We start from the raw sequence: 24,070 nt of genomic DNA, 5'->3' as shown, positions 1-24,070 counted from the left end.
GACGACATTTGAGGTACTACAACGATGCCCCATTCCACCCACACTAAATGAATAGCAGGTAAAACTAGACATCTTCTGGGGCATTAGATCAAATTGATCTCGGCGACAAATCGGTACGGACCTGCCGGGACAATAAATTCTACTTGGGTGAGCTTGCTTACCGTCGTTTTCTGCACGCTGTCACTGAGCAGTGCGAGAGCCGCACTCCAGTGCGGCGTGCCGTGGGCATGGTGCGGCGGCCGGGGCAGCCGCCACCGGCTGACCGTCGGCGTGCGCGCCGGCCGCTGACGTGCGGCGCCTCCGGCAGCGTCGCGCGGCCTCCTCCACGCCGCCCACTTCTGCTACCTGATGGCGCAGTGCGAGTTCGGCCCGTTCGACCGCAAGTCCGTCCAAGCTGGTGCTGATCGGCGCCGCCCACCAGCTACCGTGGCGTCGCTTCGCCACCAACGAGGCCATCCAGCGCACCGAGGTGTTCGAGTACGCCCAGAGCCTGGGCACCACTGACTACGTGCTCACGCATCTGCAGGTGAGGATGCGCGCGCGCGGGCGCTGGGTCACGGCTGTGCGGCGGCTGAGCCGTTCGCGTGTGTGCAGGCGAGAACTGCGGCGGGCCGTCAGGCACAGCGCGCATCGTCCGTCCACTCTACTTGCGGCCGCTAGAGCCAGCTACGTCTCGTCAGAGACAGTCTTGATTGCTGCTTCATCACAAAGATACGCTTGCCAGCAGACACACAGAAAACGCGGTGTCTGCATCTATATGTCTTTCGACGGCAGTCACACTTTCGTCGGCGCGTCGGCGCTGTCCCTGCTGTGCGGCGCCGCTCGGCGCACAGCGCTGTGCGGTGCTGTGCCGGCGCTGTGCTGACCCGCGTCGGACGCGCCGCAGGCCATCAAGCTGGTGTACGCCACGCGGCTAGCCGAGGCCGGCCTCATCAGCGAGTGCCTGCACTACTGCGAGGCGATCGGCGGTCTGATCGCCCGCTACCCGACCGCCTTCAACTACGGTGAGTCGGCCGCGCGGGAGAGCGCCGTCCGGCGGCCGGCCGAGGGGCGGTTCGGCTCAGAAGCCCGGCGCGGTCCTACCCGCAGGTTGGGGATCCGTGCAGATGGGGGTGGTGAGGGGACGCCGCTGTGGTCGTTGTCAGCCCCACAGGCGCGTGTAATCAACGGTACGGGCGGAAATATCGGGATGAAGTGGCTAGAGCGGCTACCTGTGTCGTGAAGTCATGAACTCCACAAATCTGGTGTTGTAAAAGCGCTCGTGCTAGCGTTGCGTGACCGTGCTGCAGCGCTCGCTGTGCGTCCGTACCGCGCAGTAGCCTTGTGTGTCTGTGTGTGAGGGGTGGGGGAGGCATGCCGCCGGTCTGACCCGCCTGACCGAGCCGGCCGGCCGCAGCGCTGGTCAGCCGCGTCTACGACCTGGCCAGCCAGCTCAAGTACCACGACGCGCACTACCAGTCCGGCGAGGGCGAGCTGGCCGAGATGGGCGACCCCGAGTGGCTGCTGGCCGTGCAGAGCGTGCTGATTCAGATGCAGGTGAGCGGGGGGCCGGCCGCCGCCGCGGCCCGGTCCGGCCGCGCTCAGCGGACGGGGTCGAGCTGTGACGTCGCGCTCGCACGCGGCGGCCGCGCGGGGCTGACGCGAACGGCTGCACGGGACATCCGTCCCTCTTATCCTCTTATCTTGCTGCATCCTGCATCCTCGCGACACCCCGCTTGTCCGGGGCAGGCTGCATGCGTCAGCCACGAGTGGGCAGAGAGCCCCGTGGGAAGGGGGACCCCGGCCGGGTACCCACGCATGCGCGGGTTCAAGCTCGGCGCTTGGCCCTCCAGGTGCACGCACGTCTGTCCCATCGTTCACCATTTTCCTTCATCCCATAGCCCTGAAATGATCATGTCTGGTCGAAAGGGCTCTAATCCAAAAACCAAACCAACGACTGCACGGGTGCAACACTCACAGGTCATGCCGCGATCGTGCATGGCCGCACTTAGTTGGTCGCAGCGTTACGCACGTTCAGAACTGGCTTACGGTATCGCGCCTGTACAACTTCCACATACAAGTGATCCGCAGCACTCTTGTCCGCTTGACGCCCGCTGAGAGCCGGCGGCCGGTCGACGCCGCCCCGAGCCTTGATGGCCGCGCGGCAGAAGGTGGAGTCCAGGCTGGAGATGAGGCCGCTGTGGCCGGCGGGCTGGTGCGCTGACGTGGTGGTGATGGCGCCCAGGTCAGCGCCAGGCCTAGTTGGTGCGGACGGCAGGGGAGGGCGCGGTGGCAACGGAGCCTGCCTGGCCGCGGAGGGACGTCGCTGAGGCTGCGGCTGCCTCTGCCCCCAGAGCGGCCAGTTGCCGGCCTATCCGGTGCCGGCCGAGACCGAGGCCGAGGCCACCCCGCCGTCAGACCTGCAGCAACAGCCGCAGCAGCTGCAGCAGCCGCAGCACCAGCAGCAGCAGCAGCAGCAGCAGCAGCAGCAGCCACCGGCCGACGGTGGACTGGACAGCCACCAGCTGCCGTTGCAGGATCAACAGCAGCACCAGCAGCAGGTACCCGTCCAGGCCGACTTCACAGCGCTGAGGCTTGGTGGCCGCGGGGTCTCCATCATCCCCGCCGCAGTGCACTTGTGGAAATCGTTACGTCGTGCATAGCACCCGGACATGAATGGTTCAGCTCCATCCAAAGTCAGTCGCTGCTGCACTGGGCTGACTCGTAGCTCTCCCAACACTCGGACCGGGGCGTCTGCGTGCCGCGCGTCCATCCGCCTCGCGTCGCGTGTGGCGGCTGCTGCGACGCCCGGCGAGCTGACGCCCTGGCCGGCAGGTGGAGCAGCCGGCGGCGGCGGCGCCGTACGACCCGTCGCAGTACGCGGCGGCGGCGCCGGCGGACCCGTCCTCGGCCGCGCCGCAGCAGTGGCAGCCGATGGTGCCGGCCCCCGCCGACCAGCCGGACGGCGGCGACTACTGGGGCAGTTGGGGCTACGGCCAGGCGCCCGCCGTCGGTGAGAGCGGGCGGCGTCGAGGCGGCTGGCGGCGGCCGGCCCGCACCAGTCATCCGCGTGCCATTGGTTTATGGTGGGGCAAAGGTTGGGCCACCCCTAGTCGCAGATGGGACCACTTCGGGGAGTGTGTGATGACCTCGCTACGGTGAGGTGAGAGACAGCGACGCCAGTGACCAGGCTGGTCGCATGTGTTCTAAAGCAAGTGTTGTGTTGTAAACCTGGACGGGCGGTCATACTGCTGTGGCGGGAAGCCCTGCAGTGGGCGTCGCGGCGAGTGTGTGGCGCATGGCAGGGAGTGGGGTGTAGGGGTCTCCCCTGCCCTATCCGGCCACCCCCCGGACCTCTGCGGGCTGTAGCGCTCTCCCTTTCCTGACCCTACCACCCCTGGGCCCCTGCGGGCTGTAGCGGGCTCCCCCCGTCCGACCTGGCCGCCTCCCGGGCCCCTGCAGGCTGTAGGGGCTCCCTGCCTGGCCCGGCCGCCTCCCGGGCCCAGCGGGCTGTAGCGGGCTCCCCCGCCCAACCCGGCCGCCTCTCGGGCCCAGCGGGCTGACCGGACTCGTGGCCTGCAGAGGACCCAGCAGAGGCTGGCGGCGCAACACACGCGGACGCCTCGCCACCGCCGTTTGCCGGCGACGACAAGAGCCCCAACTACTGGGACCAACAGCGGAAAATGGTGAGGCAGTGCGCAGTGTTGGCGTCTCCGGTCTGCCAGCGGCTGGTTTTGTACGTGCTGTGCGTGGTGTGGCATGGAAGGCATGACCGTTTATTGAAAAGCATGTTGCATCGGGTGCTATGATTTCCTCTGGTTTCTATGTCTTTTATGGGCTGTGTTCCTCCCTGTGTCATGTGTGCATGCCTGGGCAGTTGGCTCCACGCCAATAGCGCTTGCATCAAGCGCTGGACCGCTGATGCATAAGACGGTGTGTCATTGGACACTAACGGGTTCAAGCAGTGATAACCGTGCCGTACCACCTGCGTTATCTGTCCCTCACTGCCTGCCCCCAGCCGGCAGTGCTGTCCTCGGCGCTAACCGCTCCCGCCCCCCCCCCTCCCCCCCCCCCAGCCGGCAGTGCTGCTCTCGCCCTTAACGCCTCTCACCCCCAGCCGGCATCCTTGCCCTCATCCCTGATCCCTCCTGCTCCCCCCGGGCGACACTCCTTTCCTCATCCCTGACCCCTCCCGCCCCCTAGCCGGCACCCCAGTCCTCGTCCTCGTCCAGCCCGCGTCGCCGGTGTGTGACGTTCGCCACGCCGCTGCTGCTGACCGTGGACGGGCGCCGGCCGGTCGGCCATGTCCTCAACCGCTCCGGTCTGGGCGCCGCCGACGACTCGCGCCACTCTCCGCTCGGCGCCGTGAGTGGCGGCGTTCCGCGCGGAGCCGCGGCGACCGCCGGCGCCCGCCGCACCGGGCCCGGGCCGGCTGGCTGTGCCCGGTGCGCGGCCACGTGGCGTCCCGTCCATGTCGCCGGCTGGTGCCATACCGTCCGGGGACGCTTGGAGGGGGCTGGTGTCAGGCCGTCCGGGGGCGCTTGGAAGGGGCTGGTGTCAGGCCGTCCGGGGGCGCTTGGAAGGGGCTGGTGTCAGGCCGTCCGGGGGCGCTTGGAAGGGGCTGGTGTCAGGCCGTCCGGAGGCGCTCGGAAGGGGCTAGACGGGCCATCCCTCCCTAAAATCCTGCCGATGATGTTTGGAGGACAACATGCGGATGCCTTCCGTGTCATGAGCAGCTGCCCTGATTGGGGCCGGCTTAGGACAGTGGAGAATGGGATTGGACTTAGGAGACTGGGGTGGGTGCTATCCCTCATGTAAGAGTTTCTAGAAATTGTCGCAGTCCAGCGAGGGAAGAAGTATGCCGCATTTTTACTACGAATGTGCATTGCTCGAAGCATTTCGGTAGCGGGATAGCCATATAAGCTAGCAGCCCCATAAGCTAAAGGAAGGTTTTCAAAATGGATTAGAAACTTGAAGATCTCGGCGTACTACTTCCGCATATGTCTTAAATCATAACATAGACGCGAATAGGACATAAGGTAAAAGTTCCGGTGAATTCGGCGGACGTCGTTCACGACTGGTGCCAATTTCCTTGGCATTGTGCTGGTACTTGTTGAAATTCTGAAAGCTCTGTGGAAACGGCCGATGTCGAAGCGTGAAGTGACCGGTGAGCTGACAACACTTCAGCGCAGAACGAAACCTCCGTGCCATGTGCTTGGTAATGCGCAACGTGTGTTCCGTTGTGGTGAAGACAGTGGCAGCACTCGCAAAGTTCTACGCAACCGGCATTTCTTTTTAGTGTTTTGCATGTGCATTTATATGTAAGTCTTGTTCTCCGTGTAGTGTTAATGGGCTTGGGGCGTACTATCGTCGTTCCGTTTGGTTACAGTCACGTTTATTTTAGCCAAGCGAATGTGTGCCTGCGTGCTTTTTGTTGTCGAGGTCACTCCGGTCTGCGTGAGCATGTAAAAGTACATTATTGAAAAAAGGTCATCACATTCTTAGTGCCATAATTCACCATGGTTGAGAAAGGACCTTTGCCTACGCTGGAAATGTGTTCATGATGAAAAACGTCTGGTCTGACGTCAAAAGCGCCCATAGGAAATTAACTGTGGTCCAACGCGTTCAGCAAAAGAAACAACTGTCTGCTCGGCATGGTTTTCAACTGGGGCGGTCTCTGACTATTTAAGAGGCCTTACCTGCGTCGGATGGGTCCGATTTGGCTGGGTGAACGGTCGTGACCGCCGGAGGCTCACTGTGTCCCCCTTCCCAGACGGATCACAACCTCGTGAACCTGGCCAAACGCTCCTCCCCGTCCCGCCTCCTGACCGATGAACGGGCGCGGCGGCCGCGCGCGCCGGCCAATGAGCGCGCGGCTGTCGCGCCGCCCGCCGCGAGCGAAACCCAGCTGCGACGCCGCACGGCTGCCGGACGCCGGGCCGCAACCGAGCAGGAAACGCCGCGTCCGCCAGCGCCGCCCGTCCGGCCGGCGCGGCAAGCTCGAGTTTGCGCGTCGGCCGCCGGAGCGCGCCGTGCGCACGTTCCCGGTGGACGAGCCGTGCTGCGCGCCGCCGGACCTGTGCACGGACCACGCGCGCCTCAGGCGCTGGCGGCGCGCGCCCTCTCCAGCGGCGAGGAGAGCGAGGTAGCCCGGCGCCGGCACCGGTCGCAGTCCGCCCGCCGTCCCTGCTCGCTGCGGAGTGCTGTGGTTGTGCCAGTGGTCACCAGAGGCGCTGCTCGGCGTCCGCTGCATGAGGCCGGCCTCCACTCCGCGCGTTCGATGCCTGCCGCTGCTCTGGTTGTGACGTGTCTGTGCGTCGGCCCGGAGGCTGCCCGCGCGAGCCTCCGCGCTGGCCGCGTCTCTGTCCCTTTCTCCCTGTGCTCCAGCTGTACCCCCTCTCTCCCTGCGCCTCAGCTGCCCCTCTCTCTCTTTGCGCTCCAGCTGTCTTACACTTTCTGTGCCCCAGCTGTTCGTTCAGTTATTCTGCTGACCGCCGGCGATGTGCTGATGTAATGCCTGCGCTAGAGTACATTCGGTTTTTCCGTGTGAGCCCGAAGGATTTAGTTTGCAGACATTTTGCTTTCTGGTTTTTGGAGATGCTGGGAGCTGCTTGTTGCTGTTTTCGTCTAGCTCATATTGCCTATGTAGCGACGGTTTTGACGGCGTAAGAACATCCTTTTTGTGATGAGTCTGTGTCGTGACGAGCACATCGCGGAATGCACCCACGTATGGTTGCATGAATCGTACTTAGACTCTGTGTGCAGTAGTGTCGGCGTATCCTGCCCAAGTCCACTCACTGATGTTTAGGAAAATCGCTGAAGTGCATAAGTGCCGAAGTCCAAGAGCATGCTTGCACACCTTGGCGCATCTTGTACAAAACTTCCCGCGATCGCTTCAATGGATCCAAGTGTTTGCGTTTCGTTTTTATAAGCGTGTTCTTTTGTGAAGATCGCATATCTGACCTTACATTACAGTCTTCTCGTTTCTGTGGACATGTCTGTCGTGGAGAATCAGCCCATCCCCAGTAGGGACAGGTTCAAACCATCCTCTGCTGCGCTCAGTGGGCGTCCACGGTGACAGGTGGACCGGCACGGGCCCGCTGCGGGCACAGACTCACTTCCCCTTGCGCTCACCGGTGCACCCTGACACAGCCTTCCCCTGACGTCTGCAGAGCGAGGCGTCGTCGGCGCCGTCCGACGGCGAGCAGGAGCAGGCCAAGCCGGCGCCGCCGTCCTCGGCAGCCAGCCAGCCGGCGGCGGGCGGCGCGCTCGCCAGCGACCAGGCCTCGGGCGGCTGGTTCGGCGGCCTCTTCTCGCGACTGGGCAAGCCCAAGAACCAGATGATCCTGCCTGACGACAAAAACAAATCGGTAAGGCTGCGCTAGGACTGCTGAAGTCCCCTGCCGGCCGGGTGTGGCTTGTCTGGACCCGCTGTGCATGGTTGTGCTTCTCGTCGCGCAAACGACACGTGTCCCAGCGATAGGACATGTAGCTGTCTGCGACGTTTGAGTCGGAGTGGCGCCGCCGCGTCACCAGGCGCTCGGCTGGCGCGGCTGCCTCGGCTGCGGCCTGGCTGCGGCGCCGCTCCCCCGGCCGGGGTCAGCAGACCAGTCGCCGAGCAGCCGGCGGCGGGCCTGAGCCAGGTGCCGGCCCCCGCGCGGACTCGGCGCCCCGTCTCGGTGGCGCCGGGCCGCTCAGACGGCACGGCTGGCTGACGTCCGGCCGGCGGGTGAGGCGGCGCCGCTCGGCTCCCGACAGGCGGCGGAGGTCCGATGGGAACCCCCGCCGGGCAATGGACGACCTGACGGCGGTGGCGTGGGATGCGTCCGCTCGCTACGCGTGATCTAACGACCACTTTCGGATTAGCTGGGGACGGATTGCGCTGTAATGGCCATTCGTGTCGCCATATATTGCGCCTGTTGCCATGGAGAAAAAGCTAGAAACGAAGCGAGACTGAAAGGAAGCCGGAGCAGAGCTTGGCGGAGGGGCGAGCTGTCGGCCGCGGCGCTGGGGGGCGCCCCGCTGTTGCCCAGGAGCGGCGCTTTCGTCATCCTGCCAATGGATCCGTCGTCAGGCGGGGGGGGGGGGGGGGGGGGAGGGGCACCGACCTCCGGTCCCGGGAGGCCAGGGCCTGTCGCCAGGGGGCGGCGCGTCCGACCTCCTGTCCGCTGAGACCAGGGCCTGAAGCCAACCGGCCGGCGCCCATCCACTTGTCCGCCGACGCGCTGAGACGCCACCCCCACGCCGCCCGCACGTCGCCCGCGTGCGGGGGCGGCGCGCTCGGCCGGCGCGTGCTCTTGCTCAACAGTCGACGGGCGCGCCTGTCCCAGGCGTGTCTGTCCGCAGGCGTCGAGCGGGGCGACGCGTGGAAGTGGCGGCTGGGATTGGACCGGCAGCGTCCGCTCCCGGCTCACCGGCGCGGCAAAGGTCACCCCGCTACAGGGAAAAGTTCGCGAGTAAGATAATTCCGCACTCGGATCAGGATGCGAGCGTGGCGTGCTGGCGCGCCCCCTGCCGGCAGGAGTTGTTGGTGCATCCCGGCGTGAGGCGGATGTGGGCAGGTGCGCTTCGCGGTACTTGACCGCGGCTGTCGTGTCCGCCGTCTGCGGCGGGGCGCGCTCGCGCTCGTGCCAGGATTGGGTCGAAGTCATCCAAATGTGGTCGAAGGTGGCGGTATTTTTACATTTCGTGGATGCTAGATTCTGTGGGTTATTTCTAGGGAAGTTAACGTGGGAGTGAGGCACGTTCTGCGGGGCTATTTTGGGCGTGGTAAACGAGACGAATTATTGACCAGCCGAACTGTGGTAGAGCGAATGAAAAAAGAGAGCAGTTCCTTGCGGCGAGATCGGCGTTTGCCTGTGCGGGGGACACAATGTCGCCACTCAAATACGGGCACGGCGCCTACCGCAGTTTTCCATGTAACTGGCAGCTGTCCTTGCCTTTCGAACCATGGGTTTGATTGGAGATCTTATTGATTGGATTGGAACCATGCGTTTGATTGGGGATGGGATACTTGCGCTTGATTTCGCCCTTTTTGGAATCGGTTCCGGATTCCTTTTGCAAGGTATGGGTGTAGATTCTTTCTCGTGGTTCCGGTAGCGCGATCTGGTATTGTATCTACGTACGCTCGGACTTGAGCTGTGGCGCTGCTATGGATGATGCCTGTGACAATGTTTACGGCGTAAGTCTCCCATTGGGTCGCATGGAAGGTCGCGCAGGTCATATTTTGAGACATCGAGACATGTTTTGTTTTAGACAGCGACACATTTGTATTGAGGACGAACCTGCCTTGTATCAGGTGAATATATTCGAATCATGGATTAAGTACTCGGAGATCAACACAACCCTACCAGGCGCCAGTCGCAGCGGCGATTCCAACACTTGCACAGTCCACCCGCAACCCAAAATTTATGTCGCGTGCTTCCTGATCTATGCAGGAATCTAAGTATTTATCAACTTGGACCCGAGCCATAGAAACGGCACACTGATGCTCAGGAGCGGTTATTAGACATCAGCTGTCACGTGCGGCCTGACGCAGCACGCCGCTGTCGAGCACTCACTGGTGTCAGGTTCGCGCTGATATGCGCTGTCACGTGCTCAGTACTCGCGTCGCCCGTCCGGATGAGCGCGGCCGGCGGGTGAGAGCGTCGCTCACCTCGTATGTCGGCGTCCGCTCGAAGTAATGGGCGTCACGACTGGGGCGCGCCAGCCATCTCCGTTATGAACTGGTCCGAAATGAGGCGGCGTCGCCAGAGGCGGCGGCGATGGCGGCTGGCGGTGACCCGGCGTGCGGAGAGGCCACGGCGTGGGCGCTGCGGCCGGCTCCGTCCCCGTCCCCGCACTGAACGGCGGCTAGTGTGGACGTATCCCGGCCGGCGGCGGCCCCTGCGGCACGCCAGACCAAGGCCACGTGGCTGTCCACAATGTTGGCGCACTGCTATGTTTGTACAAAAGAGCACCTGAAATCGCCATCGGCTGGGCGTCTTGATCCATTCCTCGTCAAAAGTAATCGAAGCGTTGCGTCAGCTGAGGACTTTTGATGGTACGCCACGGTATGGTCTTGTTAGCAGTAAAATAGTCGCGCGTCGCAGTGCCGTATGTGATGTGCCCTGCTCATCGCCGTGGGACGGGTGGTGTCCGCACTATCCCGGGCTGACCGCTCGTCCTAGGCCCGCTCCCTTCAGACCGCCCTCACCGCCCGGCTCCCTCGTGCCCGGCAGATCGTCTACGACGCCGCGCAGAAGCGCTGGGTGGACAAGGACGCCGGCCCTGACGACGGCGCCGGCCAGGCGGCGGCGGCGCCACCCTCCGACTCCCAGCTGGCCGGCGGCGGCGGCGGCGGCGGCGGCGGCGGCCCGGGCGCGCCGCCGCCGCCACCGCCCGCCGGCGGGACCGGCGCCAACAGGTTCAAGATCCCCAAGGGACGCGGTGAGTGGTGTCGCGCTGAGGAATGATGGCGGGGGAAAGGGGTTGAAGGCACACGTCATCGTCGTACCCCAGGGAGCAACTCACGTCACCGCCCGGGGCCAGGGCAGTTCATCACCGGACTCCTTGGAAGGGCGGCATTAAATTAGGCGATCCCCGAGGGCGCAGTCCATGTCTCGGCCCATCAGGCAAACGTCCATTAACCGATCGCCGGGCATTGGGTGACAATGCCAGTGTCCAGAAGGTTGCGGCTGTGTGGCGGCTCGCCTGTCGTTCGCTGAAGACAACAGGACGTGACTGAGAATAACAGGGCATGGATGGGGAGAGCAGGACATGGCTGGGGACAACAGGGCATGGCTGAGGACAACAGGACATGGCTAGGGACAACGGGCATGTCTGGGGACAAGAGGACATTGCTGGGGACAGCAGGACATGGCTGGGGACAACAGGGCATGGCTGAGGACAACAGGACACAACTGAGGACGACAGGACATGGCTGGGGACATCAGGACTGGGTTGAGGACAACAGGAGTTGGCTGAGGACAACTGTCAGCTGTCAGCTCATGTGTGAGAGGCTGGAAGATGGGCACGTGAGCTGACGTGTCATATTTGAAGAAGGAGGAGCCTTACTTAGTATATGAGGATGGAAATAGGCGACGTTCGCCGACACGCAAGGCGGGGAAGGAGAGAGCGCTGGCATGCGGGAGCGGGAGAGAAGGGATGTTTCGCGGCGTGTGGTGCGACGGCACGGTGTGGCAGCTCCAGCAGCGGCCGCAGCGACGCTTCTCAAGATCGGCTGCGCGCGCGAGAAGGGCTGAGGGTGGCGCGGGCTGGCGCGCAGGAGGGGGCGGGAGGACGGCAGCCGGCGTGTGCGGGCGGAAGGACGCCGAGCGTGGCTGGCGCAGCCGCGCGCCCGCCTGAGCTCCGGCGCATGTTGTGTCCTGACAGCGTCCATGTCGGCGGCAGGCATGCGCTCCAACTACGTGGACGTGTTCGGCGGCTCCGGCTCCGGCTCCGGCTCCGGCTCCGGACCCGGACCCGGCGCCGGGCCGCAGAGCCTGCCGCCGATGCCTGTCGGCCCGACACCTCCGGCCTCCAGTCCAGGTGAGAGACGGACGGTCCGTCCGGTCCAGGCAGGGCCGCGGAGTCGCCCGAGCCGGTGGCCTAGCCCCGATCCGGCTCGAGCTAGGTGTAGGTTGGGATAGCGTTGTCGTGCTAGGGTATGGTGAGTTAATGACGTCACGTTGCGTCTGTGCTGTTTGCCGTGTTTGTATTGTTTGCCACCGTGAGCAAAGGAAGGGCCCGTTTCCGACTGCGATGCCGGCGTGGGTTTCCTCCCCGCCGTGATTACCGTAATCTGTCACGCAGCGTAGGCCGGCTCGGCCGGCGAGGTTCTGCCATAAATCTTCATACAACTGAAGGCTCCGAAAAGAAACACAGTAAGCCGATAATTGCGTGCAATAACACGGTCGTCTGTCTGGTGCCGGTGTTCTGGGCCGCCCGTGGGCGCTGCGTTGCTCACTGCCGGCCGCCGGCGGTGGTTTTCCGTTGTTTGCCGCCGCCCGCCGCGCGCCGTAATAACTGTGCGGTGCCCTGACCCGGGCACTGGTGTCGCGTTGCTGTGGGAAGTGCAGGATGCCCCCTGACTGGGCGGCGTTTTTTGCCACCGCCGCGGGCGGACGCGCGCAGTCGGCGGGACTCTGCGTGGCGCCAAAAAACGCCTTGCTGGGACTAATACCGGGTTCCAGGCGTGGGGCGCGGGGGTTTGCCCCTCAGGTGGTGGGCGTGGCGCTGCGCCGACAGCCACCGCGCGCCTTGCTGGGACTAATACCGGGTTCCAGGCGTGGAGCGCGGCGGTTTCCCCCTCAGGTGGTATGCATGGCGCTGCGCCGACATGTAGCGTTGGTTGCGGGCATACCATTCCGATGAATTATGTAATGATATTATCATAGAGTTTTCTGGATGACGGAGTTCTGTCTGCGATTGAGTCTCATGGTCTAGACCAGACCCAGTGTGGCCACCCGCAAGCCTTAAGTTACCCAGGATAAGCTGGCGGTTGTCGTCTGTTGCATTTGGTTTGAAACTCGCTGTAACATTTACATTTGGTTTGAAACTCGCTGTAACCTTTGGAAAGCCTCTGCCCCACGGCGGGTGGAGAGAGTGTGATAATTGTCGGTTCTTTGTGAGATGGATTGTGTGTGCTTTAAGAGCGTTGGGGTCACACTTCGCGCTTTACGCAGCTCGGTGCGTTGAGAGTGGCCCCACTACCCAAACGATCATACTACGGGACAATCTTATCTCAGGCCAGCAGCCGAGCAGTGCCGGGAATTTGAAAGTGTCAAATGCAATGGCATGGCACAGGCCGCCCGGTGATGGTGTTTTCCCTCGCGGAAGTGCGCCTCGTCGGCCGGGCTCCAATCCCGCGTCTGTTGTGCCCCGGCCGACGGCGTCTGCCGCTCGCGGGGAGGGCAGGCCGCCGCTCCGGCCGCCACGCCGCCGGTACCGGCTGGTCCGGGAGGCACGCGTCAGTTCGGCCGGCGGGCGGGGCTCAGCGCCGCCGGGGCAGGGCCCGGCGCGCCGGTGTCGGGCCGCAGAGGGTCTGACGGCGGCGTGTGTGCCTGTTGCAGGTCCTGCCGCCGCTGCCGACCCCGCGCCTGACGCGCAGGTGGGTGAGGGGTCACGGGGGAGTCTGGGGCAGGATGGGACGGGAGAGGTAATAGACTGGAACTTTATTATCGGAGTGCCGCGACGCGACGGGCGGACATGTAATGATAATACCAACAGCAGGTGGCACTTGTGATACGAGCCCACACAGCCTTTACGTGTGGTCGGCGATCGCGGCACCTGGCGCTTTGGCTAGAAGCCACGTCTGAGATTATGGACGGCTTAAAAGCGGCCTTTGTCGGGGAATGCATTTAGCATCTTCACGCAAGGTGTTACACTTTTGGCCTAACGACGCTGTGTACGCCACACTCCGACTTAGTGATGGCAACGGCTGGCTGGTGGGACAGACTGGAGCAGATGCCAACCCCACCCATTGCCTGTCAATTAGACAAAATAAGTATACCGGTTGTCGAAACGCATGAAACGTTCTGGGCTTCGTTGGGCAATAGTGGGCGCTGTCTTCTCTGTCGCTGCTCGTAAGCACGATCACCGCGACTGTCTTGTCACGCCACGTGCACGCGTTCGGCGCTGTGGGTGCAGCCTCCGCGCACCCGGGGGGGGGGGGGGGGTCGGTCAGGTACGAGCTGGCCGGCGCCTCTGTTTCAATCAGCCGTCGGGCCGGTCGGGCCTGATTGGTCGCTGTATTGACCCGGTGACCCCGTCAGACCCGGGCTCGATAGCCATGTCTTTGGCCGGTGCCGAGCGCGACGGCCGCTCTCGACCTTCGGCCGCCCCAGGGCGCGGACGGGCCCCGCTCCTCCGCTCAGCGGCTGCCGGCCTCACCGGGCCGTCCGACCGGTGACCGCGGCGACGTGTCGTCCCGAAATGTAGCATACATCCTGCGTCGCATGTAATGAGTGTCCCGCGCCGCTTTGAAATGCAGATTGTGCCGCACTTCAGTCTAATGTGCTAGTTGGCCTTTGAGAAGCTGGCAACAGTCTATGTTGGCGTGCGTGCGGCGGGCGTCAAGCCGCTGCTAATGAAACTTGGCCGGTGGACGTGACATGTTGTAAAGGGCGGCCGCCGACGGTGAGCGGCGCGGGAGAGCGAGAGCGAGGTCCGGTCCGGGACCTGCCGGGTGTAGTGACACGGCCGGACAGTGCTGGGCGCTGCTGGGGACCACTCACCGCCGGACAGTGATGGGCGCTGCTGGGGACCTCTCGCCGCTGGACAGTGATGGGCGCTGCTGGGGACCACTCACCGCCGGACAGTGATGGGCGCTGCTGGGGACCACTCTCACCGCCGGACAGTGATGGGCGCTGCTGAGGACCACTCACCGCCGGACAGTGATGGGCGCTGCTGAGGACCTCTCACCGCTGGACAGTACTGGGCGCTGCTGGGGACCACTTTCACCGCCGGACAGCGCTGGGCGCCACCACGGATCACTCACCGCCGGACAGTGATGGGCGCTGCTGGGGACCACTCTCACCGCCGGACAGTGATGGGCACTGCTGAGGACTACTCACCGCCGGACAGTGCTGGGCGCTGCTGGGGACCACTCTCACCGCCGGACAGTGCTGGGAACTACTACGGACCACTCACCGCCGGGTGGTACTGGGCGCCGCTGGGGACCACTCTCACCGTCAGACAGTGCTGGGCGCACTGGGGACCACTCACCGTCAGACAGTGCTGGGCGCCGCTGGGGACCACTGTCTCACCGCTGACCGCCGCGCGTCGGCCTCAACACGAGGCAGCTCGCTGTCACATGGGACTGCTCTGCACATCATGAGTCGGCGTGAGATAAAGACACGGGGCGACACGACCGGACGTTGTCGCTGGAGTCTTTGTCTATGTGAAACGTCAGCGCACGCAGTGTGTTCTGTGCGACTGCCATCCTCACGCAGACATACGCACCCGCCCTAAGCACACAGTAATGCCAATGCGACAGGTCTGGTGACAGAGGTCATGCCTCCGATCCAGCGTATGCGCGCGAGCGCGCCCCGCTGGTCCATGTGGCGCGGTCCGGCCGTGGCCGGCTGCCCGTGCCGCCGCCGCCGCGGTGGCCTGGCGCCGGTGTGCGCTGCCGATCTGTGACCGATGTGTCGGCTCGCCTGCCGCAGACGATGCCGGGTGACCCCGCCGCCGTGGACGGCGCTCCGCCCATGTTCAACCCGGGACAGGTGAGTCGCCGCACTGATCACGGTCATGCCTGAACGGCCGGCTGGGATTGTACTAATCACGGTCATGGCTGGACAGCCGGCCGGGATTGTACTGATCACGGTCATGGCTGGACGGCCAGCCGGGATTGCACTGATCACGGTCATAGCTGGGCGACCAGCCAGGATTGTACTGATCACGGTCATGGCTGGACGGCCGGCCGGGATTGTACTGATCACGGTCATGGCTGGACGGCCAGCCGGGATTGTGCTGATCGCGGTCATGGCTGGACGGCCGGCTGGGATTGCACTGATCACGATCATAGCTGGACGGTCGGCCGGGATTGCGCTGAGATGTTTGTGCGTAAAACAATGCTTGTACTGGAGTCATTGTATCAATTTCGTCGCGGTTATATTAATATGATAACGACATTACTGTCATGATCTCGATTCCACGTTTGCAGTTATGGGTGTACTTACATGAGCACAGAATTATGAGCCGTTTGATAAGATTACGATAACGGATCACAAGTCGGACGCGGCTCGCAAAAGTTAACAAGATGTGCTTTGTTGAGATTTTGAGTAATAAATCCTGAATGTGAATGAGCGGCCCGACTGAACTGACCCGACCTGACCTGAACTGGACTGACCCGATCTGACCTGACATCCTGCCAAATTCTGTCGTGAGCAGTAAAGTATTGCCCTAACTGGGAGATAGCTTCATGTTGTTAAATGTGTGTCGTGACAGTTGCCTTGTCGCATCTCAAATTGATAGTGCACGCGGACCTTCCAAGTGCGTCATTGCATGACGAGAATCACTAAAATGGCGAATTGCGTGCGCCATGCGCTTGCAGATGGGGAGAGTATGGCAGCACGTGACGTCATGTATCACATGTTTCGTTGTAAATGGCAAATACGGTCTGAGGCAGCAGCACCCAGTAAACGCAGCCAAACATAGTCGAATCACCACGCCACACAATCGCACGCTTAGTGTTTAAAGCCCGGAATAGATTCATTTACCGATATTGGCAAATTCCCGTCTGTGATGTGAATGATACGCGCGGCTTATTAGCCGACAGCGCCGGGTAAATTAGTCATATGAGTGATTTGCTTTAGAGGATGATGCCAAAAGCAGTATGAATTTTGTAATATCCTGTGTGCCTCGCTCGCTGTTTGTCCCGGAGTCATTGTTGTACTGATATCTGATTCATCGAATCTTGTCTGTCACAATCCAGTGATCAATCCGCAGACTCCACGCATACCCTTCTTGGGCCAACAGGTCGCGGGCAGTTTCTAGCCGTTAGCCAGCAAGGCAGCCTATCACGTATCCAGACCTTCCCTCGCCCTGTGTTATAACTTGCTGGTGGTTTGCCCCAACACGTGTCGCGCCAGTGACAACACGCATGCCGCTCTTTCTGACCATTTTCGCAACGTGCTCCAGATGGGCGGCCCGCCGCCGGCGCCGACGACGTCCTCGCGCGGGCGCCTGGGACGCTACGGGCGCCGATGAGGCGCGGCGCCCCGCCGGGCGCGGCGCCCCGTCGCCGACCGCGGTGCGGCGCCGCAGGACGGAGAGGCGGCGGGGGGCCGCGCGCCGCTCCCAAGAGGACCGCTCAGCCCGTCGGTCGGCCGTGATACGTATACCTATCTGTCGCCCGCGTTGAGCGTCAGGCGGCCGCCGCCCCGAGCCGGCGCGGCGCGCGCGCGGCGGCCGCCGTTGTTCCGTTTGAGTGCGTTGCGCGCGCGCGCGCGTGTGCTTGGCGATGGTTGTGAGGGAGTGCAGTTATCGGTTATTTATGTTACGGAGTGAGCGGCGCGCGAGGCCGGCCGGGACCGTGCCACAAGACGGGACGGACGTCTGTCGCGCGCGCGCGCGCGGGCGACGCTGGTGCTGCCCTGCGCTGACGTCGGAGGCGGCGCGCCGGACTTGCGTAGCGCTCCAGCCCGTGCAGTTTCGGTTGGCCGACTGAATTATGCGGGCCGCCATGTTGGTTCGTCAGCTGACGGTCGGGCTTGGCTCCCATCAGCTGAGCCGCTCCCCTCGCCCGGCTGGTGTAGTTAGTCGCCTGGGTTGTGGTTTCTCGGTTAATGCGGTGGTGTACGACGTATATCCTGATGCATACGGCTATAATAAAGGGGGAAAATTACCGCTTGGTTTACGTAATCTCTGTGTGGCGTTCTCGAGTTTTGCGGCGTGGGCGTGATACCGCTTCCTGAAGTGTCCTCTTCAAAGAACTGGCGACAAGCGAAAGCCCACGGAAAAACCATGTAAGTCTGTGCCTAACTCCAGACCGCAATCCCATCCAGTTTTCACCGATGTGGCGCGTGCGGACACAGTCTCTGGGCATCGCCAACGTCTGGAGGTCATCTGGAGGTCATCCAGCACCAATCCACCTGGGGCGATTGATTACCGCGGACAGTAAAAGAATGGCATGAACACATCGGTTGAACGGGAGGTCTCTGAAAATATGGCAATAAGGGAGGCACTCCCAACGCGTTGGCCAGGCCGAGGTCAAGCGGGTCAGCTGGTCAGCCGGCGCTGGCATCGCGGACAATCGGCTGTATGGATGGAGGTGGCTTACATACGTCTGACGACGGTCAGGAAAAGGACTGTACGGGAAGGGCACACAAACGCGCAGGACTCGATTCCGGTGCGCCGTCCTGCTGTTTGGGGCGACTCCAGCGTGCTCAACGGAAGCTGCACCGATCGGTCCCGCAGGCGGTCGTAACCCATGCCGTCTTCCCCTGTAATAGAAAGAGTTTTCTAAAAGGGCGGTTGGACCGTCAGCGGCGTCTGCGGAAACTCTCAGTGGCTCGCCCGCCGCCCTCGATCTGCTGCCGGCTCTGAACCATTCGAGCCATACTGTGAAAGGAAAATAACGAACGCGCTCCAGTCCGCGAGGCTTGGAAAATACTGCCAGCATCCATTAGCCCCGCGTGCTCCGCGTTCCTAACATTCGCTCCGAAAGGACTGTCAGCGTCTTACTGTGCACGCATTGTTGCATGCCTCCGAAAATGTTGGGGCACTGAGCACTAGTCTGGAACTGCTCTCTCGTCTCATACATTATATCATAGCACCAATCGCGGGCCGCTATCGTGGCTCGGAACATTCATGACTACCGCATTCGAATCATGGCATTTGGGCTCCACATGCGACCGCGGGCCGTGACAGCCAGCTGTCGTCACGATGGTCCGCGCAGGTATCGCCCAACTAGGCGTTGACCGGCCCGCGGTCAGCTGCCCAAGGTCGCGGCCAGCGTCGACCTCTGCAGCGCAGCAATGTCGGCGATTCGAGGCGTCAGCACCGAGCCAGCCGGCTAGCACCGTTGTCAGGTGCACGATCAATGACTGCGGCGGGCGCTTCGGAAAACAATACCGAAGTGCGCCCGCCGTAAATCGTCTCGACGACCGGCGCCGGACCGGGTCAGACCTGCGGAGGTGACCGGACCGGACCGGACTAGCGCTGGATCAGACCGGACCTGTGGAGATGATCGGACCGGACTGGAACAGACCGGGCCAGGCTAGACCAGACCGGACCAGACCAGACCAGGCCTGAGGAGGTGACCGGACCAGACCAGACCAGACCTGAGGAGGTGACCTGACCGGACCAGACCGGACCGTGCTCCTCGGCAGCGGCCTGCCTCGCCTGCCAGTCCATGCCCCGGTGGAGAATGTCGAGAGTTGGCGTCTCGGAGCCGCACGTCGCAGAGATAGCGAGAGTTCGATATTGGTATGCAGGCCGATAGACCTGAGTTAACTGATTCCGCCGAAAACTTGTGTAACAAAGTTTCGCCTACTTTTAGGCTTTAAGCTGCTTCAGGGTGCATTTTGATCGTAGTCTGTTCGATCGCACACGGCGGCGACCGAGGGAGGGCGATGGACCGGTCTCAGCCGGCGGCGCTGGAACGTGGCTGTTCATTCAGCTGTTCCAGTGACGTCAGCAGACAAGCGGTGGGCGTGGATTTTGATTGGACAGATTCGATTGAGCGGACGATTGGGACATTACCGGAGAACAGATATAGCCTCGGTTTTGGACTGTCATTAGAGCAGGCAGCATGGATGACCACGGGACCCCGCGTGGATGTCATTGGTTGGCTGACCGGTTTGGCTCACGTATATGTCAGTACATTTCCTGGATCTCGCACATGTCAACGCCGTCGCTTCCTACTTTTGCCTCCGCCGGTCAGCAAAGTGACCTAGTTTGCCCCTGCCAATTCTTCTTAGACCTCATAACGCCGCGCGGTGGGTACCCATGCGTCCTCATGGCCATTTGAGGGCCTCCAGTCCTCTTGTCGCGTTAGTTCCATAATCCATCGACGTCAAATTACATGAGGTCATGACTCGTGACCTACCGTGATCCATGAAAGGTGATCTACGTTGGCTAATTTTCCTGCAACATGCTGCTTGTCGATGAACGCAACATGAAGCACCGATTCCGAAAGCACTCATATTATCTGATGCTCCATGAATTAGTTAGATGTGATCGAAAACATATAACACATAAAGGCACATAAACATGACCTATTCAGTTCGTTTTCAGGGCCTACTAATACCAACCAGCGGCCGGAAAAGTAAACTGCTGAAACGTGTAACCAATAACGTCATTGGCTAAGACAATGGTGCGCCCAAAAAACCGTCTCATCGGTACGAGCGCCTTATCCCAAGCACCCAGTTTGTTCAAACATAGGCTGCAAGATGATTGGCGGTATAAAATTGGGACATGCACTCATGGCTAAGCGAAGACTGCGGATCGCTGAGAAGACATGAACTAAGTTATAGTTGGACTTCAGGCGCTGGCCATTAATCCAAAAACTGATCCCACATAACAACGTGAGATTTGCGAGGCACGCATGCATGATTTGCGAGCCACACATGCTTGCGAGCGAGCCACTTTGGTGCCTGAGCGCAATGTCATGAATCGTCACACTTTCATCGTACGAGCGAATCGTACAAGCCGTTTAGTAGGACGAGCTTAGTTGAACACATAGTCTTATTTGTGGACGACCTCACTGGTGTTACGACGCCGAACTGTAAACGTCACAAGCATATCCCAATAGAGCGTTAAAGGTAACGTTGACATCCAATAGTATGCCTCCATGACATCCGAATAGATCGACGGTCTTAGAAAGGCCTGGCCTGGCCTGGGCGTGGGGGGGGGGGGGCAGAGTACCACGATCACGGCCATATGACGGCATCCTGCTGCCCAGAGACCAGCCTGCCGTTCCTCCCGCGTGTAGATGACGACACAGTGCAACGGGAACGGTGGTGAGGGCACGTTGGGCTACAGAACAACGAAAAACTATGCTCTGTTTATCGTAAGAAAGAACGGAATAAAGTGCTGCCAACGATTTTGCACGGTTTTTGGCGCGTGGGTCATTATTCGAGTGTGCTGTAGCCCAAAAATTATCGGCATCATGACTGGCATCACTTTGGTGTTGCGGTAATATTTTACGCAGTGAAAATTTTGTATATTGTTTTACTTATATATTTCATTGCCTTTTTATATCTTTTATATGTTTTAGTACCTACTCACCAATGAATGAAAATATAATCTAGCGTCTGGAAGGATTCTTGGGGCACAAAATAAGGAAATTGTTTATAATGTGTATCAACATTTTGTCGAAGACCGGGACATGAAGTTGAAGGCGGGAGACGACGACGCCGTCCGGGAGAGTCCATTATTAAGAACAGCAGCTGTAACGGGCGTTGGGAAGACTACAGTCTACCGCATACAACGTGAAGCCTAGAATGGTGCCAGACTGAAGTCGCCAAGTCGATCCCGACCAGCTGCAGCAAGACCAAGGGTGGATCTAGATCCGTTCGATGTTTGCACGATGAGGAAAATGACACACCAAATGTACATCGACGGAAAACCTGTTACTCTCGGACGCCATCACGGATGCTCTTCACGAACAGCTCGGCGTCACCATGTCTAGATCCACCGCAAGAAAACACCTACTCGAGAACGGATTTAAGTACCGAAGGATCGACAAGCGCAAGATCCTGCTCGAGAAACCTCATATTGCAGCAACGAGATGCCAGTTCTTGCGGGGGATGAGGAGGCTGCGTAGAGAAGTTCCCGATAGCAAAATCATTTATACCGACGAGACATGGTATAATCAGTACGATATGGAGGACTTGGCGTGGCTGGACGGTAGTCAAATCAACGGACGGAAGAACGCCATTGGAAAAGGAAAACGTTTTATCATAGTCCATGCCGGCTCTTCGGAAGGATTTATACCGGGCGCACTTCTCCACCTCAAGACCGATGGCAAGAACGCTGACTGCTACGAGAAGTGGTTCACCGGGTGTCTGCCTCCGAACGTGCCAGAGCACTCTGTGATCATCATAGATAATACCTCATATCATTCATTATATCATTATCATATCATTATCATTCATCAGATATCATGTCATTCCCGTTTGTGCCAAAAAGTGCCAACTTCTAGCTGGCGTGAAGCGGAAATCCAGGAGTGGTTGCAGCAGGCAGGTGTGACCATCGATGAAGACATGCGGAAGGTGGTGCTGCTGGAGCTAGTCAAGTCCCAGAACCGGAAGAAGGAATATTTTCTGGACAACCTTGCTAGAGATCATGGTCATCGGATCGTTCGCCTGCCGCCGTATCACTGCGACTTGAACCCGATAGAGTTAGTGTGGGCACAGATGAAGCGCGTGATAAGACGGGGAAACTTGACGGGGACGGATGGAGGAGGTGGAACGAGCTGGTGGAGGCAGGTGTCGCAGGCTGTCTCTCCAGAGGACTGGAGTATGTGCTGTGAGCACGTCAAAAGGCTGGAGCAGCAGTACTGGACGAATGACGGGCTGCTAGAAGATCATAGTCTGGTTATCTGTGTGCGATGCTGAAATAGGCGGCAGGAAGCAGTCTATTTTGTATGAAGGAGACCGCCCCAGTGGTAGCCTGTAAACCCGGCGAACAATATGGGGCAAGTATAGAAGAAGCCAGCAGACTCGACAGTTAGAAGCGAGAGAGTGATGTCTGCGTTCATGCGTGCGTGCGTGCGTGCGTGTGCGGGTGCGTGTGCGTGTGCGCGTGCGCGTGCGCTGTGCGTTGTGTGTTGGTGTGTGTGTGTGTGTGTGTTGTGTGTGTGTGTGTGTGTGTGTGTGGTGTTGGTCGTGTGCTGGTGTGTGTGTGCTGTGCTGTGCGGCGTTGCGTGCGTGCGTGCGTGCGTGCGTGTACTGTGCGTGGTTGTGTGTGTATGTGAGTGTGTGTGGCAGTTGCGTGATTGCGCTGTGTTGAGTGATGTGTGTTGTGTGTGGTGTGTGTGGTGTGTGTGTGTGCTGTGTGTGGGTGGTGTGTGTGTGTTGTGTGTGTTTGTGTGTGTGTGGTGTGTGGTGTGTGTGTGTGTGCGTGCCGTGGGTGTGCGTGCGTGTGTGCGTGCATGCGTACGTACGTGCGTGCACGTGCGTGTTTGTGTGTGCGCGTGCGTGCGTGCGTGCGTGTGTTTGTGTGTGTGTGCATGTGTGTGTGGGGGGGGGGGGGGTGTGGGCGTGTGCGTGGGTGTGGGTGTGTGAGTGTGAGAGAGAGAGAGAGGGGAAGAGAAAGAGAGAGGGTGAGAGGGATAGAGACAGAAAGGGAGACAGAGAGGCGGAGGTACCATGGTGTGTGTCGATATCATAAATAAACTTGGCGAATAAGTAACATAATGCACGCAGGAAATGCCAGGTCGAACTGATATCGTTTTGATGTTTTCTGTACAAGTGTGGTTCAGGAAGACACCTTTTGTGGTGCAAGCAGCACGTGTAGTTTTTTAAAGCCCAGAGACTGTTTCTGCACTGAAATCAGGATTGCTCGAAATACTGAAAGACATGTAAGCAAATGTTGTCTGTAGCAATATACAATTTGCTTGGTTTTATTTAGTTGTTGCCCTTAATATTGCCAAGTCTTCAGAGGTTTGCACCATCCCTCTGACGCTACGGTTTCTGGAGAATCATGTTCGCCTTTCAAAGACACTTATGATTGCCTTATGGCACCGCGAAAGCACTTATTGAGTCATACGATGCAGCTGACGAGCCCCAATTGGGTCATAGAAACCCGCGAAGTTCTCGGATCACCATATTGATGCAATGCATCATACTTGCGAGTGGATAGGTGACCTTTAACCCATAAATAAGCTGGCCTGTTTGATATTGCAAATTGATAGGCTTATGGATAGGGAAAGATCAGAAGTTTAGGCAGCACAAATTTTGGGCGTTCGCCATCATCCGGTGGGTAGAGGGGGAAGAGAAAAGGAGGAAAAGGAGGCGACACACACACACACACACACACACACACACACACACACACACACGCACACACACACACACACACACACACACACACACACACACACACACACACACACACACACACACACACACACACACACACACACACACACACACACGGCGTCGAACCGCGGCGCCGGTATTAACAGGTGTGAAGCAGTGTTTCACGTCTGTTCTTTTCCTTTTTTCTTCCCGATTTACCGAGATGACGATGGCGAATGCCGAAAATTCGTGTTTACTAAACATCTTCTAATCTTCGTTCATCCAAGAGCCTACAAGTCTTGAGCAGCAGACAGATCAATTTATGGAGGCCTTGAAGGTCATCAGTTTACTCCCCAGTAATGGAGAGCATAAAGCTGCCCAACGAGTCCAGTTTATCTCGACGTGAATTTATTTAAAAAAGCTCCGCCGAAACGACCTTAAACCTCGTGAGGGCGTCTTTCCTCTTTTATCGATATCGATACGAAGCCACGAGAGAATATTTTTACCGAACGGTTGCTGCACGGGCTTGACACGGACACGGTAAGGCCGTCCACCAGTCGAGATTCCGAGGGTTGAGCCCCTGCACTGGTTCTGGCGGGGCGGGTCACTCCCCATGGACTTCAGCGGCAGGGACCGCC

At 60.2% G+C, this 24,070-nt stretch overlaps 1 protein-coding gene across 1 annotated transcript; it reads left to right on the top strand.

Moving 5' to 3' along the window:
- Window positions 1–2,872: 2,872 nt before the first annotated feature.
- On the top strand, window positions 2,873–16,691 carry LOC119095557 (basic salivary proline-rich protein 1). Its single transcript, XM_037218409.1, has 8 exons — window positions 2,873–2,992; window positions 3,562–3,665; window positions 7,152–7,349; window positions 10,200–10,407; window positions 11,371–11,508; window positions 13,032–13,069; window positions 15,129–15,188; window positions 16,606–16,691. Exons 1-8 carry the CDS (start codon window positions 2,914–2,916, stop codon window positions 16,672–16,674), a joined length of 894 nt encoding a protein of 297 aa, XP_037074304.1. The 5' UTR covers window positions 2,873–2,913; the 3' UTR covers window positions 16,675–16,691.
- The last annotated feature ends 7,379 nt before the right edge of the window (window positions 16,692–24,070 follow it).

The sequence above is a fragment of the Pollicipes pollicipes genome, unplaced genomic scaffold (assembly GCF_011947565.3).
Source record: "Pollicipes pollicipes isolate AB1234 unplaced genomic scaffold, Ppol_2.1 Scaffold_4219;HRSCAF=4965_pilon_pilon_pilon, whole genome shotgun sequence".
Lineage (NCBI taxonomy): Eukaryota > Metazoa > Arthropoda > Thecostraca > Pollicipedomorpha > Pollicipedidae > Pollicipes > Pollicipes pollicipes.
The sequence above is the reverse complement of the archived record's forward strand: the minus strand, read 5'-3'. Positions and strand labels throughout refer to the sequence as shown.